Source organism: Atractosteus spatula, unplaced genomic scaffold (assembly GCF_055471065.1).
Source record: "Atractosteus spatula isolate fAtrSpa1 unplaced genomic scaffold, fAtrSpa1.hap1 Scaffold_134, whole genome shotgun sequence".
Lineage (NCBI taxonomy): Eukaryota > Metazoa > Chordata > Actinopteri > Semionotiformes > Lepisosteidae > Atractosteus > Atractosteus spatula.
In genome coordinates, this window is record NW_028296691.1 from 22,126 (window position 1) to 40,496 (window position 18,371).

General features: G+C 39.2%; 1 protein-coding gene and 1 non-coding gene across 2 annotated transcripts in view; one reads left to right on the top strand and one right to left on the bottom strand.

Moving 5' to 3' along the window:
* Positions 1-321: 321 nt before the first annotated feature.
* Positions 322-394, bottom strand: trnaa-agc (transfer RNA alanine (anticodon AGC)). The gene has a single exon. It is a non-coding gene; the product is annotated as a tRNA-Ala (tRNA).
* Positions 395-3,545: 3,151 nt separating this feature from the next.
* Positions 3,546-18,371, top strand: part of LOC148809449 (guanylate-binding protein 5-like) — a 31,336-nt gene continuing 16,510 nt past the window's right edge. The window contains exons 1-4 of the mRNA XM_088909264.1: positions 3,546-3,617; positions 15,081-15,503; positions 16,486-16,734; positions 17,375-17,505. Coding sequence (XP_088765390.1) covers positions 15,094-15,503; positions 16,486-16,734; positions 17,375-17,505 — 790 coding nt within the window. The 5' untranslated portion in view covers positions 3,546-3,617; positions 15,081-15,093. The remainder of the gene's footprint in view (positions 3,618-15,080; positions 15,504-16,485; positions 16,735-17,374; positions 17,506-18,371) is intronic.

Below are 18,371 nucleotides of genomic sequence, written 5' to 3' on the forward strand. Positions count from 1 at the left end.
TGAAGGAAAACTACGAGCTTGATGGCTCAAGTCGAACGAATGTGATTGTTAAGCAATCGATGATCAAAAGCACGTCTTCTAACAATCTGTGAGAGTATTATCAGCACTGTTTTCACTCGGATATACTTTTCACTTGCTAAGCTGACAAATTGGACGAGAAAATGCTGGAGACACACTCAGTGCAGACTGAGGTTGGGAAGGAGGTGTGGCCCTTCAACGCTTGACAACTGAAGCACATTCTCTCCGCAACGGAGGAGCACCTGTCAGAAGTTGCAGAGGCTAAACGAGAGCACCGGGCTCCTGGAGCTCCAAACTCAGACCTGGAGGATGCGGGAATCAATCCCGCTACCTCTCGCATGCTAAGCGAGCGCTCTACCATTTGAGCTAATCCCCCTCGCTTCATGCTTCTCGGCATCATGTCTTACCGCCTCTGCCCCTCTTGCCGGGCACCGCCCACTGCCCTTGGTCTTGTAGTGGTTTGATGGGTTTACTGAGACAATTATTAATTGTAGCAGTAATCACGAGGTTGTTCGTTGGGGCTTTTAGAAAATCAATCGTCAGAACAACTAACAACGCACACACACGGGTTCAATACACGAGATACATTTATTAATATAAACTGTGCACCAAACATATACTAGTCTGCCTGGATACGAGCGGCAGACCTTACTGTGAGGGTTATCAATATACAAGGTATATAATCTCGAAGAGATGCCAACACAAAGAGATACACAACAGAGAATATATGTCAATATATATCGTTCGGTTACCAAATCGCTAATCAGTGTTATTACCCACTGTTACTCTAAACTCGGAAGTAAATACATTACTCATGAATTAAATTGATAACAACTTGTGTTGAGGTACAATTGAATTCTCGAGACGCAATGTAGAACATGGGGTTTACTTATCCACTGTGTATGGATGTGGAATCTCCCGGCACGAACACCAAACCAGCTGACAGGCTCTGTTGCAGCCTCTGTTGCAGCGGTTGTCCAATGGGCGTTGTCCTGGCGTCCTCTGGCTACCGGCCAACCAGTCGAGGAGCAGCTTGGAGTAGGACGGGCAGAGGAATCTGACTGCGGCGTGCAGGGCAGTCGTTGCTCCGAGGGGATCTACCAGCAGTCCGGCTGGCTAGTAGAAAGTCTCTATGCACAGAGTGTGACCGCGAGTCCTCACAAGTCACTCTTTTGCCTGGGAAGAAGCTGGTTCGTTCCCGGTCCAGCGCTGCTTCTGAATAAGCTATTCCGGTTGTCGACGAGGGTCCAACTGTAGGCTGCCGTTGATCAAGCGGAGCATTCCCGTTGGTAGAATTCTGAGTACGTACGGGATCCTCGGCCTCGCGCTTAGAACAAAGTCCAAGTCCCTTTGCAGACAACAGCAGTTGTCACGTGATTGTCTCTGAGGATGCGCGAAAATGGCCAAGGAGAGCCCCGATCTGAGCTTGCGCTCCCTTTTTGACCAAGACCCAGATGTGTGCTGATTGGTTGAGAGATTGGCGGGCATTGGAGACCCACGTGGTATTACCACACCCTGCCAGTCCCTGATTGGTTGGTCAAGGTGAGATATAAGTCACTTACTCTTGACACTTAAGAATGCAGTCCAGATGTCCATTTGGCACTCCCTAGACTGATAGGCGCCAATGGATGACCATTGATCATGATAGCCAGGCTTAGCTAAGTGCATCCCCGTCTGGGAGCTTGTTCCTTATCAATAGAAAACATCCTAAATCAGCCTGCATGAATACTTTCTCTGTGGCTGCACCACAGAGATGGAGGGTGAGATGGGGCCTCCCTTAGGACAGCATACCAACACTTAATTCTGTCTTATTAACAAGCATTGCCGCTACACCTCCATAGTGGGTTTTTATCACTTCAGTTAGCAGTGACCATGACAATAAGGCTGAGCTTCACCTCTGTAATTATTACAGTAGTACTGAGGTGTTAACTATTTTAATTAGCAGTCCAGGACAGCTTAAACTTTCACTTTATCCTGTCTGTCCGTTATTTCTAACGGCCCAGGTCTCAGCTCAGATAGCTTAGCTTACCCAGCACCTGAGACCCCAGAGTCTCCTCTCCATTACAGATGAGTCAGAGCGGTTCTCAGGTGAGACTCACTACAGCACCAACACCCACCTGAACAATCCAGTCACACTGAAAACCTGCAGGCATTAATATGTGGACCTACACAATTCACAGGAATAGGAGACTCACTTGCTGAAAGAAAACTCCATACTGTTATGCCACGGCCCCGGAGGACTCATCATTCCACCTCACATTCCAACACAGTTCCCAATTTGCCCATTTACCCCTGCCTACTTAATGCTTCTTCACACTCTCCCCTGGGCTCATATGAGGGTTTTTCCTGGTTAGAGCTACTTCTATTTTTACTACGACTTACTACTTGGTTTTTGGCTTCCTGACCCTGGTTTGTTCTCTGACTACGTCTCCTGGTTTTGGTTTTTGTACGTTGGGTATCATTCTGGTTTCTACTCTCGGCTTCCTCATGGCTCCACATCTGGTTTTGTACTTTTGCACCAGCTTGTTTAATACGGCTTTCGGACCTCGGATTGTTATATCGACTACATCTCTGGAGATCGTTATGGTTTTCTGCATAGGGCTCTGCTATTTCGTAACAAGCAGTGGTTTAGAGGACGCACTGTGAAATTATTTGCAGGGCCTTTTCCATTCTTAGCTAGGGTCCTCCCTATGTCCTGCTGTCAACTGTGTGGTTATCCTTGATGCTACAGGAAAGGACCTTTCTGAGGCGGCTTGGCTGCGTTTAGTTAGGGTCTCTAGGAGTCAGGGCTCTGACGGGAGTTAGCTGATTGCAATTGTAATTTAAGTATTTTTCTGTGTAAAGAAATGTACGGTACACAGGGTTAAAACAATTACATCATGTCAGACAGGAGGTATGCTAGAGGTCACAGAAGAGACGAGACTGGCTGTTGCTGATACAGTATGTCTCCAGCTACAGATAAAGACTTGACTTGTTCAGACATTGTCCTCATTGGTGGTTATAGAGCACTGTGTGGTTAGTTTCTGAGAATAAAATAATCTTGTCTGTATGGACAGGATAAAGTCAAAGTAAACTGACATATTTTGTGTACTGCACATTTCTACGGGGCCTATCTCTATAGACATTTCCACAGTATCTCCAAACTTCCTCCTCACCACTGGGCAAGAGCGCTACACTAGTTTAACCCATCAATCCCAATCCAACAATATTTAGACAGGTTTATGAACTGCACCTTAGACCCTTTAATATAACCAGATTATGTGAGTTGTTTCAATTGCAGGTGCTTTATGGAAACAATTCAATTAACATACAAAGTAGTCTAAAACCTGTTATGATTAACTGTTTAGTGCTTATATTTCAAAGTTTTATATTAGAAAAATGTAGTAGTCTCTATAGGAAGTTTTCTTTCTCTGGGATTTCCGCGAGTAGTTTATCAGTATGAAAAGTTGAAAGTGAAAGGAGGGATAGTTACTTACTCCCTGTTCTAGTCATGATAAAACTCGAAAGTGAAAGGAAATGTGTGTCTATAAAACTCCAGCGCGGTAATCTCCTTCACCACCTTACAGATTCGCACCACAGAGGAGGACCGGAGGATACAGGTGAGATGATCATTTGTTTCGATCAGTCACAATCTCAAACTCAGCACAGCCTTCAGACAAGGAGGTATCGTGTGGCGCAGATTGCTGGCATGTTAGATTTCTGCTTTAAATACATCTGAACTAATAATAGTTTTGAAACTAATAGAAAGATCTCCCACTCTGGACCTGTTTCAAGTACAAGAAATGAGATTAGTTTGGAGTCTAGGCTTTTTTTGTTACTGACAGGAGATTTAAACGTAACTATCGAAAACTCCAGGGTAAAGGGCGCCGGACAGGATAGAGCTGTACAGCTTGGAACTGTCTCCTCCTCCTGTTCAGATACAGCTGTAGGAACGGTTTTAAACAGAATCGCATTATACAGAACGCTGAGTTCACCGTGTTTAACAATATGCAGCGATCGAATGGATTAACCCAAGTGTCTCCAACCTACGGTATCTTTATCCGGCCCGAGAACAGAGGAAAGCGTCACCACTGCATGCTTACGCGCAAGTGTTAAATTAAATAACCTTTACCTCAGGTTCACGTTTGTTGTGCGTGAGTTTTCTTGCATTGTTTATTTTACATCGAAATGTCACGAGCTAAGTGGAGAAACGTTGACGAAGAGTGCCGTATTTTTAATAAGAAAACTATTTCGTGATTGAAAGCAATAACAAAGCGTTGTGCTTAATACGCAGAGAAACCGTCGCTGTTCTCAAGGAATATAATATCCGAAGGCATTACGATACGAAGCACAGAAATACTCAGATGTGATTGGCAAAATGCTTTCAGATAAAGTAGAAGCACTGAAGAAAAACTTAATTTATCAGCGTGAAATATTTAAAAAAGCGATCACAACAATCAGAATCCATTGTAAGGGCGAGTTTCAAAATAGCACGTCATAGCTAAGGCAGGGAAACTATTTACTGATGGGCAGCATATACAAAGAAAAAGTTGCTTTGCTCGAACAAATATGCCTGTCATCTAATACAACTGCTCGTCGCACAGAAGACCCGGGAAAAAACGATTATTTTGCACTGTATTCATCATCATTCATCAGCAGGCTTTGTGCGGTAAAAAATTACAATTATCTGAAGTAATGGATAGTGACAGTGAATTTTATATGACAGTCCTCCCTTAATCGTCGTCAGTTTAAAAACGTCCTATCTGAAATCGAGAGTGAATATCTGGACGTTCCGTACCACTGAGGGGTTCGCTGGATCAGCAAAGCCAAGTACTAGAGATTTAGTGAATTACGCACAGAATTCGATATTTTCATGACTCAAAGGACACGACCTATTCTATAATTTCAGATTTGTTTCAGATTCTATAATTTCAGATTTGTTTTCACTCGTAAAATCCTTCAGACAAAAATTCTTCAGACAATAATTCTTTTTGGACAAACAAGTGGCAGCAAACAATTTTGTTCAGTTCGCAACTTGTGAAAAGTAAATGAAAGAAATGAATGTGCCGAACCTTTTCCGATTCCGTTCGCTTTACATGTGATTTCACATTTGAAGCAGCAATTTCAGGACCGTTTTCAAGATTTTAACAGTATCTCACAGAACCTAAGATTGTTCAAGAACCCTTTTGCAAGTGAAGTTGAAGATCTTCAGCCTGAGTTGCCGCTCGAAGTAATTGACTTTGCTGCGAATAACTTGTATAGGGATCTGTTTAAGGAAAATGATTTGTTAAACATATAAATCACTGCCTGAAAGGTGTTTTAAGAACATTCCACGAGCAACTTTTCTAACGTTTTCTGTCTTCTGCCTCCACATTTTGTGTGAACAAACATTTACAAAGATGAAATATGTAAAATCCAAATGTTGAACATAACTTTCTGATGAGCACCTTAAGCAGATTTTGATTCGGGGGCGACTACGTTTGAACCAGAATTTGAGGACATTCTGTCACTGAAGCAATTCCAAATATCGCATTAAATTTGCACACATGTATGTGAATATTTCTTCTAGTTCTATTTGTTCATTTGAATATTACAATATAAGGGGTTTCATTTAATTTATTATAAGTGTAAATTGTGTTGTTTATTACGTATTCCTCCATCATAAAATACCTACCCTCCCAGTGTCTGGCCATCTGGCCTTTCTTCCGAAGCAAATGTGGCCCTCGAGGAAATTAAAATCTGATTAGGACTGAAAATCTTTTTTTCCAGTCAGTCACCACATATCTGACAGCAACAAGCATTTTGAAATAAAGTCACGATTTATCCTTGTTTTGATGATCAAGCGTGTTTACATCGGATAACAAGTTAAAGAGAATCGCAGACAGGATCCGCCACCGCGCAAGACCATGCTGTCACTGCATGATACAGGTGTGAGAGGAGTGAGCAATCGAGTGAAAATCTAGAACCCAACTCAGAGAGCCTCTGTACCGCAGAGGTGCTTTGGTCTGAAAACAAATAGTTTCCCCCTTCAAATTGGCTTAGCTGAGCTTAATTAAGTGTAAAAGGGGAAAAATACGCGTTGTAGTACTTTAAGGTAGTGCAAAGGGGTAGTAAAAACTGTGCAAAGGGGTCTTCTCAGTTAGTAAAGCACACATTTCCACTGAACTCATCTTTTAAATTGTCGAGGATCTAAAGACTTCCTTAAACCAATTTTAAAGACATAGATGGATGAAAATCGTCATTTATAGTGAAATTTAGATAATCATTTTTTTAATGACTTCCCTGAATGTGTAATAAACATCACTCTATGAAGAACAATAGTGCAGAATGTTCACAAAATGGCACAAGCAGAGCATCGTTAAACATCGTTCAACCTTTTAATCTTAATGTTTTAAGCATAAAAGAATCTCTTCCTGCACCTTTTACATTATAGAGAAAGCGAGATTATTCGTTAAACAGATTCAAGAACTCCCGTTCTAATTTCATTTTCAAATACTTTGAAACAATACAAAATCCATAGAAGTGTCTCCACCCACATTTACGTTAGAGAAATGGGTATCTGTTTGCTTTAAATTAGACATTTTATCATTTCTGATTTCTCCTCTTATCGGAGAAGCTACAGATATAAAAATATTTAACCTAACTGACTAACACAAATGCATTTTTTTGTGGTTAAAAGCAACATATAATATAGCTGATTTATTGTGCACACCAGATCATCGTTGTAGAACTGAGCTGTGGTCAGGACCAGAGGGGAACCGCACAGAAATTGAATCGTACTGACCGATTCCGGCACAAAGGTGAGCGAAGGAAATCACTCCTAATACCGATTGCAGAGGACTTGGCAGCTGAAATTAGTCGCTATCTCTGCACTAAAATATATCCTCTGTTGCAACAAACACAAACAGCTGCTGCCGTCTAGAGGTTACTACACTAACCAAGTTAGTACAGTGCTAAGCGGATCGCAAGGGAAAGTTCTGAATGACGGAGAAACGCATTACTGAAATAATATCGTTAATATGAACTTAATTTAAACATTAGTGGCTGTTAATATACTGTATTGAAATATAAAACTGAAATTGTATTCCAGTCTTGAAGCAAGTGTCATCATTTTGATAATTTGTGATAGATTTCTGGGAGACATACTGTGACGTAGATTAATATTCTATGGAGTGAAGTGAACTAAAATCTAGGCAAATACACCTTAGTAAATGGGACTCCTATAATGTTTTTGCTTTCTTCTAGTTCTGCTTCTAATAGTCCCACTAATCCTATGTTTGCCTTTGTATTTCATATACATAAATGTAGCTGTCAAAATCTCGACATTGAATAGTTTGGAAGCACAGATAGAATAGATTAGTAACGATGGCACAAGTGCCCAGAAATGCAAAGGTGTTTATTGTGAGGATGTATCTTTCGACCTTTTCGGCTCATGATTACAAGACAGGCCGCTGTGTCAAGATCATTCAATTTCAACGAACTTTCAGATTTAGCACGCTCTGCTTAAGCTCCGGAGTACTTAATGCGGTACTATCAGGAGATCATTTCCAGCTCTGAGTTCAGATGCAACGAAAACTGCTGGGGACCAAAAAAAGCTGGGGACCAAATGAACTTGTGTTTAGTACGGTGCTGAGGGTTCAGCATCGTTGTTGTTCAAATTAGCAAGAACTGCCGGTGCTCTGAATCAGAGCTTTTCAATTAGTCTGTTCAGTGCGTTAATATGTCAGCCATAATTATTCATTTATCTATCTTGTGTTAGTATATAACTGAATGTTCTTGGCAATTTAATGTTAATTTGAATTTAAGAACGGCATTTATATTGAAATAAACCAGAGAAGGTAACTGCTTATGAGATACTCAATTGCATTTAATCACAAACGAACAAACTATAATAGCAGCTGCGTGTTAAGCTTGAACATGTATTATAGCAGTTTTTATTTCCATTGATAAGTTATACTGATTCATACAGAGATCCTTCAGACAAATAAAGCAAACACATTGCTATTTCGGTGTTATAATAGGCATAAGCTACTTTTGTGTCTGCAATAATTTTAACGTAAATGTTATGCAACTTCAGGGGCTGCATTTGTTGTAATGTTTGTTGTACAACTCATCTACATTAAGAGTTTTTAATTAAAATAAAGGCGCGTAGTGCATTTTCCTTACAGCTGAGTGAAAACAAATGTTACACAAAGCATCATCTAATGTCGAACAGCGTTAGTCATTTTATTTTTTAAATAGAATTAACATCAATATGTGGATTTGATCTACAAAAACAAGTTACATTTACAGCTCTAAAAAGAAAAACTTAGAGCTCTGTAACAGATCTTTTCAGTTAATTGCTGTTCCTCTGATCTTGAAATTTTAAAACCACCTTTTCCTTGCCTTTCATGTGGTCTGTGTGTGTACTATTCCATTAACAGCACCGTCACTGAGGCATGTGCGGTCTTGCTCAACCCTGTTACCGACTGGATGGGTCTCCTGTTCGTCTCCAAATCTTTCCGCACATTTCAACACCATTATTGTTGGACCACAGCCACAGATACGAGAAAGGACACTGTTCCAAAGAATTGTCTTAGATTATCACTTTTAATAATATGTTTTTTTTCTTTAACTTACCCATACCTTTGCCTATACAGTACAACTTATTCTTTGCATCCCCAATATCCCTGCTTTCCCTGAGAAACACAAGTGAAGACTCAAATCGCAAAGAAAAATACAACAAATCTATTCAATTAACTCCCAGATGTAACAGAACACATGTAAGAATTACACTACATTTCAATTTGTATTTCCTTGATTTCAGTTCTCTTCCCTCCCCTGGTTATCTGAAAAATTAACTATCACATACAAAAGGGTTAGTGTTAGGTTAAACATGCATTATCTGTAGTACAGCTACTGATAAAGATAGATATTAAACTTCATTATTAACAGATTACACTTTTATTAATAAATACTTGTATTGATAAATAATTGTTGTGTCTGGAAAGCAATTTTAGGTAAATTTTACAATAAATGTCAAGCTAAAGATGCTAAGTTCATCATTTAGTGAAGGTATCATTTCCACTATGTTCAGGAAAGTTCTAATGGGATCCAGTGCTTAGTCCGCTACTGAGTTGCTTAAAACCTGTGAAGAGGTGGTTTAAATTAATCTACTACTACAATAATATCTAGAGGGCAGCAGTTGTTACTTTGGGTTCATTGCAATTCAGGACAGGTTCAGAATGGAGCTGTGGACAAATTTCAGCCATGTTCATTGCATTTGATCTTAAGTTTGCTCACTAGTTTTGCACAGGCTGAACTCCAGTTGGTTCGCTGCTTTGGGGTCGATGCAATTGGTCCCTTGAGTTATGCCACCAGGAGAAATTATTTCCAGATTTGTGTTTCTTTTGTAAAACCCAAAGCACTGGAAACACATTTTGCTGAGATTAAGTTAAAAATAAGGATATTAAATTATCAAAACATTAAACAAGTGAGATCCCATGTAAGTAGATAAAGTCTCAAAACCGTCCTGTTTTATTGTTAATTACAGTTAAACCAGTAAATCTGAGATACTGAAGTTTGGAAATATGCAGTACATACTACAATGTTGACAGATAAAATTGTATTATTCAAAGTTTAAGGCTGTTTTAAATGCACAGTGGAAACAAACGTAATGAGACTGAAACAGAGCCCTTTCTGTATTTGTGACAGTGTGTCCCTTACTATGAAAATTAAAACAAGCAGCTATGCAGTTGTTGGACATGTTAATATATCTTGTTGAATGGAGAGTGCAATTCTTATATTGAATTTCTCTGTGCAACTGTCTGGTGCTACAGCTGCCTGTCAGTTCCCAGGTGAGTGAGTCACTGTTCATATGTCCTGAGCTTTTGAAGGAGGAGAAGTCTTTAGGAAAAATCCTCCTGCTGAGTTTTATTCATATTGATAAACTGCGAGTCTCTGCAGTGCTGGGTTTGAGAAGTCGTCTGTTACAGGCAGAAATGACCTCTGGGGGGCTAGGCCTTTAACTGGTTTTACACATAGACTGTTGATTCACATGGTTTAAGTTCCATTCACACAAGCCTGACAAGCAGCTTTGCCACTTCCACAGCCCTGGGCCTTCAGCACTCCTTCAGAATGAGTCCCCAGTCTCACTCACTTCCTTCTCTCCCCTTCCGACTTGTACTTGAACTTGAACTTGAACTTTATTGCCATATGTAACCGGTACTGATACAATGGAATTCTTACTTACAGAAAGTCTCTCGATTGTAAAACAAGTGTAAAAAACAAAACAAAGTGCAAACAGTGCATCAAGACAATATACAAACAAACAATAGACAATGTGCAAGTAAACATGTAGACAGTTTGAATGTACACAATACAGACGTGTAAACAATGCCTGGAGATGTGCAATAGATAAGAAATCATAAAGAGGTAGATGGTGATAGTGTAGGTGTGGTCCGAGGGGGATGGCTAAATGTGTTCGCCAGTCTCACTGCTTGTGGGTAGAAGCTATTGAGGAATCTGGTGGTCAGTGTCCGTATGCTCTTATATCTCTTGCCTGAGGGCAGTGGGGTGAAGAGCTCATGCCCAGGGTGGTGACTGTCCTCTGTGATGGCCAGAATTCTACCACAGCAGCGGTCCTCATAGAGCTGTTTAATCTCGGTGAGACCGCAGCCGATGATCTTCTGGGCCATATTGACCATTCTCTGCAGTGCCTAAGCAGCTGTACAACTTTATCCCTGTAAGTGGACTCGTCATCATCACTGATCAGTCCTATTATAGTGGTGGTATCTGCAAACTTAATGATGCGGTTGTCGCTGTGTCTTGCTGTGCAGTCGTGAGTGGACAGGGAGTACAACCTTGGACTCAGACAGCAGCCTTGTGGGGTTCCAGTGCTCAGGGTGAGTGGTGTTGATGTTTTATTGCCTATCCGCACCACCTGTGGTCTCTTGATAAGAAAGTCCAGCAGCCAGTTGCAGACAGAGTTGCACAGACCTAATCCCCTGAGCTTTGTCACCAGTTGACTGGGTATGATGGAATTGAATGCTTGAGGCACTGCAGACATTTCTCCAGGAGAAATGTCAACCTCCTTTGTGGTCTGGGGAACTCACACACATAGCCACCAGCTTTCACAACCTTCACACTATACCCCTTAGTCCACTACAGTGGATTCCTCCTACTCTACACACTATTTCTTTACTTACTATCAAAAGAATCCGTGGGGTCAGAGTGCAGGGTCAGTCATTTATATAGCACCACTGGAGCAGCTGGGGTTAAGGGCCTTGCTTAGGGGCCCAACAGAGCAGGAATCCTCTTCCTGCCACCGGATACGAACGGGCAACCTTCCAGCCATAGGTGCAGATCCTTAGCCACAGAGACACCACACTACCCAAATTAATTAACATTCCTACATGGCAGAGTCACAGTGGAGCCTGTGTAACATATTTTCTTGAGAAGAGGAAGGTAGGCAGTCCTTTTCCTCACAGTGAGGATAGTTTTACATGGGTCAGCTTTGCTGTTATTATCAGGAAAAGACAGGTGTGGAAACATGCTCACAAGCGAGTCATGAACATGCAATGTATACACATTGGATAATATGAGCACATATCTTCTAGACAATTGCTGGAAATAATAAAAACATTAAGAAAGAAACGCAAAACAAAATGTTAGATTATACATCTATTAGAGCAGAATGCAAATCAGGGAATGTTATATTAGTTTCAATTTAAGCTGTCAACCAGGCCTCAACTGTCTGAACTTACAAAATTAATACAGAATGTTTCAGGGGACATTATTCCATCTGGAAATGGCCTCTGGACATATGACAAACAGGAGTACTAAAAGGTTAAAATCACACAATATAGTAATAGTAAGGCCTCATTTGGTATACTGTGTACACTTTTGGTCACCACACTAAAACAACAACAATATATATATATATTTCTGTTAGAATTAGGTCTGATAACTACCAGATACAGTTTGGGACTCAGGAGAATGTCCTACACTGACAGACTGAAGGACCAAAGCCTTTATGTCTTGAACAGAGAAGATCAAGGGGATTTGATAAAGTATTCAATATCCTCAAAGGCACTGACAAATTCATCACAATTAAATACAAATTAGAAGACACAAGTGAGGACTACATGGAACTATATGTAAAGCTGAGAACAGGAAGCTGTGCATCAGATGGTTTTGGAGGGTTGCCTGAATCTTCAGTAAATCATGTACAGCACATGTGACCAAAGCTTAGGCACTGCTGTAAGCACTTTCCAGCACAAGTCCAAAACCATGTGTCCTAGGTTACTGAAACACCAATAGAAGGATAAAACAGGTCTTGTGATCTGGTGTTTATCACCACACCAACCCTTAGATGACCATATCCTCTGAAAACACAGCCAGTTTAATGTGATAATTAACACTGTGCTGAACATTCCAAATTCAAGATAAAGGTGAGGTTGATCTGTGTGAATTCAAATCCAGATTCCTTCAGTTTATTAAAACAGATGAGTTTATTAGAAATACAATTAATACAACAAAGGCCTTTGGAAAGGAAAGTGGAAATGGTTGGAAATAGAGAATTTGAAAAGTGCAAGTTGCTAAGTTATAGAGTAGTGTTAACAAAGTCAAATTCTAATTTGAGGCAGAAGGCATCATGTTACATTAAGTCTTTATCAAGATAAACCAAACACAAAGTTAATAAATATATATATTAAGGAACAGTGCAAACTAAAAAAGCTTTGCGTCTGTATTGCTTATGTCTTGGATAGCGGGGAAGTAGGCATCATCTGGTGCGGATTTGTTAAGTAGAAGACTGCTGTGACTCTGCTCAGAAGCTGATCCAGAGTTGCTGTGGAGCTCAAGTAGATGGGCTGCTGGCTGGAGAGGGTGGAGCAGCGGATCAGACTTTACTCCTCTTGTCTAGCTGAGCTCTTTGTTACTTCTTCTCCCTTGTCTGTTGACTTCCTTTAGACTTGACATCCACTAGTAGGACCTAACGTCTTCTAAAACTTCCAGACTTCCAAAGTGTGGCCCTTGGCTTGCTCTATTGATTAGCCTCAGACAAAGACATACCAGAGTCTTTTCTTCCAGGGTTCTGGTTGGCCAGTTCAAACCTGTGATTTGCATATCTCTCTTTCAGAAATTTTTATTGCTTCTAACAGGAAAGACAGGATAAAATATCCAATAATTGAGAAAACTCAAAACTTCTTCTGAGTAAAACTTACAAATTTAATATTAGATTATTAGATTTCTGACCTACTCATGCTTTGCCCATTCATTTGATACCAAACAAGTACAGCCTGTTTATTTCTGAAATGATAATGATGAATTATATTGTATTTTAATTTAATAATTTAGGTTTAAGCTTTCGTAAGGGAATGAAACATGTGGCAACACATCCAGTACTTAATATAGTCTTTTATCAATACAGAATGAAGGATGCAATTTTAATAGGTCAAAATTCTGACTTGCTTTACAAGCAATTGGAGAGGATTGTATCCTCATGTATTCACTAGACTCAAACCTGGACCCTCAATCGATGTTGATGGATCAGAATAATCTGAAAAATCCTTTCAGTAATGCTTGTTGTAACCAGGATTCCGATTGTTCCATCTATTTAATTATAAATTGCCCTTTAATTTAAGACCATACAAGTGATACAGTAGTTACAGGCATTTGCTCAGATATCCATTGTTTCTCTTAGTTTAATGCAGTTGGTTCTGTTTCTTTTAAATGTGATAAATAAAATATCTATTTATGGATGATTTTAAGGTATGTTTGGGCAGTTCCTTTAAAATGAATCTTAAAAAAAGTTCTTCTTGCATTTCTTACTAAGTAGTGGCCCTTAAATTATGGCCTCGTGTCAGGTGTTGGGAAATCACCTCTCTTGACTTGAGAATCACTAGCCCTGTTTTGTTTATGGCTAAATGGTTTTATGTCTGTTTCAGTACAATTCTTATCTCTCCTTGAGAGAGGTTCACAGTCCTTCTAGCCTTTGTAGAAACACAAAGTATAATATAATAACCCCATTATTCAGAGATGCAGGCATGCAGACTTGTTAGCAAAGTTTGGAACAAGCTAGACAGTAATATGGTTAAATTTAACAGCCTGTGTGACATTGTGTGGGTTTTAGCGACACCTTTCACCGGTTTCAGGCTCAATATCCCAGACAGAAGTAGAAAGTCAGCGTGTAGTCGCTCCATATTTAGCTTTTCGGAAGGTTTTTAGGGCAAATGTTAAAACTCAGTTAAGGATTTTATTTCTCTGAAGTAGAGAAGAGAGGATTTTCTGAGCTGAGGGCTCATGGTCCTGGCATGAATGCTTAAGTAGCCACTTGAGCCTTTAATATAATGCTCCTAATTAAAGGTGATGATGATTAGAGAGATATTCACTTGGCTGTTAGGGAAGAGTGATATTGGTTTTCTCGTGTGGGGCCCTCTGGTGGTGATTAGAGATTTGGGAGGTGATTTGGGAGGTGAATTTATTTTGTTTTCTATGTGACACCTGTCTTTATTTTTCAAGAAACAGCTGAATGAGTCCCCAGATCAATTAACTAACTACCAAATGGGAAAATTAGCCAAATGGCATTTTTCATATTTATATTGCTCTAATCGAGTATAACCATAGGCAAACCAGTTTTCCCACAGGTCACATTTTTATGCCATCCAGTCAGAGCTGACTTCATGGTTTCAAATAATCTTGCATAAATCAGAACTCTGTCTACTCCCTTAAGTTATTTGTGATCACAAAATAATGAATGTTGCCTAGCTGCTGTTGAATCAGGAGTTAGTCCCCAACTTATAACACTGTTCCATTATATAATCACTTCCAAGTTATGACTTTGACTTATAATGCAAATTTCAGAATCAATTTGTATTGCTGGTTCAAGGAATTGTGATAATGTGTAAGACTAATCAATATACATTAACTGTTGACAGCTATAGTACGTATACATGTTTTTACAGTCAATTTGTTGTGGCACAGGTATCCTGAATGAATTAATAAGAATCAGAACCTATAGAATTTTTACAAAATTCACATAGTATAAAATAGTGAAAAATGAGTTAATGTATTCTTAAGTCAGTTTTCTCTTATTTTACCAGGAGCAGAATAGGCATGATGGCAACTCCACAGATATTCATTGAGATCCAGAATGATAAAGTTGTACTCAATGAGAGGGCAGCTGAAGTTCTGTCAGGAATGACAGGTGTTGCAGAGGTGATTGGCATTGTGGGTAAGCACAGGACTGGAAAGTCTTACCTGCTGTCTCGGTTCTTTAACCAAGACCAAGGATTCAAAGTTGGACATGGAGTGGAAGGATGTACCAAAGGCATTTGGATGTGGTCCAGACCACACCCTTTCCACACAAATGCCTGTCTCCTGCTTCTGGATACTGAGGGATTGGATGACTGTGAAAATAGGCTCATAACTGATAAGACTATATTTTTACTGACAACACTGCTGTCCAGCAGTATAATCTTCAACATCAAAGGATGTATCGACAGAAGCGCTATTGAAGAAATTCTGTATCCTTGGGAAGAAAACATTTTAAACTATACAACAATATAAATTACTAAAAAAGAAATCTTGAGCTTTACATAATCTTCCAATTTCATGAGCAGATTTAGTTTTCAGATTAAAGTGAATTCTGGGGTGAGCTGTGGTGATCTTTGTTTATGCTGATTTGTGTCACCCATGATGCCCAGTACTGTTACTGTACCAGCTGTGTGGAGTTGTCTAATTGGAGAATTAGTTAATATCATTGCTGGGTCACTTCACTTCACCCCTTTCAGTACTGAACCACAAGTACATATGTGCAGTCAGAGTGTTAATGAAGTCTGCTGTAAAATATTTTTTATAATCTTATGACAGCTTCTAATCATATGAAACTGAAACTGAAACAATCTAATTATCTAGAACTGTAAAAGTCCAACAAAAGCCAAAATAAAAGCCAAAATCAGATTTCTGGAGCATTTCAACAGGACATTACAGGAAAAAAAGGACAATGAAGACTTATATTGGAATTTAAAACAAATATCAAAATTATTGTTTCTGACTAACAAAGAGATTATAAATAAGAAAATATTATTATCCATGTTAAAACCAGGTGGTGCATTGGCACTGTGATTATCATTGCAGCCTTGCAGCACTGGGCCCTTGGTGTAATTCTTGGGGTGCTCTCTGCATACTCTTTGCATGGGTTTCCTCCAGGTGCTTAACCAAGTGGTTTGGTAGAGTTGGCCCTGGTGTGAGTGTGTGCCCTGCGATGGATTGATGTCCTGTCCAGGGTGTATCCTGCCTTTTGCACATTGATTCCTGGGTAGGATCCAGCTCCCCTGGGACTCTGAAATGGACAAGTGCTTATTGTAAGTGATGCAGTGTTAAGAATTTTTCAAATAGGAACTGTTCAGTGATTTAAAAATATCAGCAATGTTAAACTCTATTTTTTAATTAAAGGCCATTATCAATGTGACGTCATAGATTTTTTTTTCCTGAAACCCAGTACAGCTGCCTCTTACAGGTTGTACATCAGATGTCTTTCGTCAGTGAGGAGAAAAATAAGTCACTTAAAGATTACCTTCCGAACTTGTTCTATATGCTGATAAGAGATTTCCAGTTTGAAGAATTTGATCATGATAAGTTTAAGGACAAGTTTCTGAATGCCTTGGATAAAGAAACAAAGACAAAATATAAGGAAGTCTTTGACAAAACAGAAATTCATATTCTGCCACAACCAGCTCTTGGGAAAGCGCTCAAGTAAGTATACTTTTTATTTATATATAATAATATAATAAACTATTCAGGAATTGCCAAGCACTTAAACATTCTGTTCTTGTTATTGAAAGTTTGCTGTGCTTTATATAATTTCTCCTTTCCAGTGTGTGTACAGTATTTGAAAGGAAGGGTCAAATATCATCTGTACTCAACAGACTCTGCTTACTTCTGTCTGTAATTTCCTCTCAAACTCAAACCTTCTGTTTTTGTTGTCCCCTCACATCCTTGCTAATGTATTAGGATTTGTTTTGGTGAGGAAAAAACAAATGAGGCACAATCTATTCATAGATCATCTTTTCTTCCTTATTTGGTTTTCACCTCTGCTAAACAGTTTTGTTTTCTGTCACTTAGTCTTACCCCTGTACCCCTATTATTTTGATTTGCCTGACATCATAATATGATATTAATTATCACTCTAATTATTATAATAATTATAACATTCTACTGTTCCTAAAATCCTATTCTATCTTACCTGATGGATCCACATTTTAAGAAGTAAACTATAATTTATAAATTTAAGTAAACTATAATTTCTATTTACATTTCTTTATTATATGTAAGTTTGGTAATAAGAGCATGCTTACTTAAGTGTTTTTAACATATGTACTTGATTCCTCTTCAGAAACCTCCCGGAAATGAAAGATGAAGATTTAGACCATGACTTTCTAACATCACTCAACACCTTTGTGACCACTGTTCGTGATAAACAGTCTGCTCCCAAGGCAGTGAAAAGTCACGTCTGCACACCAGGAGGTAAAGCCTTCACAAGCAGCTCTGTTAAATGACAGTGGATATTCAGTTATGCGACTGTTGTCAATTACATCTCTTGATTTTCTTGTTCAAATTCTAAAAATGGAATGAGCTGACGTAAAAAAGCACTTTTTTAGCACTTTGGCTTTACACTTTGGACAGTACACCTGGCTGAGGAACTGACAGTGCTGGTCGGAGATTAGTGTTGCCACCTTACTGAAGAAGGATGAGCCAGGGGACCTGCTGCAAAGGATGTTGGGGTGGAGGGAGGGGTCTGTTACATTGGCACATTGAAAATGTCTCCATTTTCATCCTTTGTTTTAGCATATTTATGGGACAAATTAACCTCTTTTATACTGGGAGGTAATAAAATATCATACATGGTTTTGGTTCCCCAGAATTATATAGTGTATTCAAGAGTGATCATTAAATGAGTAAACTAAGATGTCAATGCATAGAGAGACTTGGCTGAAGCCATGTTCCCAGGCTATAGGGCGAGGAAACTTTAAGCCCAGTTCAGAGAAGAGTGAGGGGCTGGTGCAGAGGTGGAGACAGGGGGAGGAATGAATTCATGAGCAAGGAGGAGAAAACCTTTACGTTTACAGTATATACACTGATATACACTGATCATTGTGTCAGTGCTGGTGCACATTAAATAAATAATAGTAAGGAAAAATCGTCACATTTTGTAGCAATAATGTTTTGTGATTGTATGTATGATTCTTCTTCTTATATTACCTTGAAGAAACTAGAATTTAAAATGCTGTCCTCATCAGAATTCAAAGAACAAATAATTAAATTGCAGATTTCTAATTGCAGTTTCATTTTTATTCCTCAGTTTCTGGTGAAAGATGTGATATTTTCCCTGA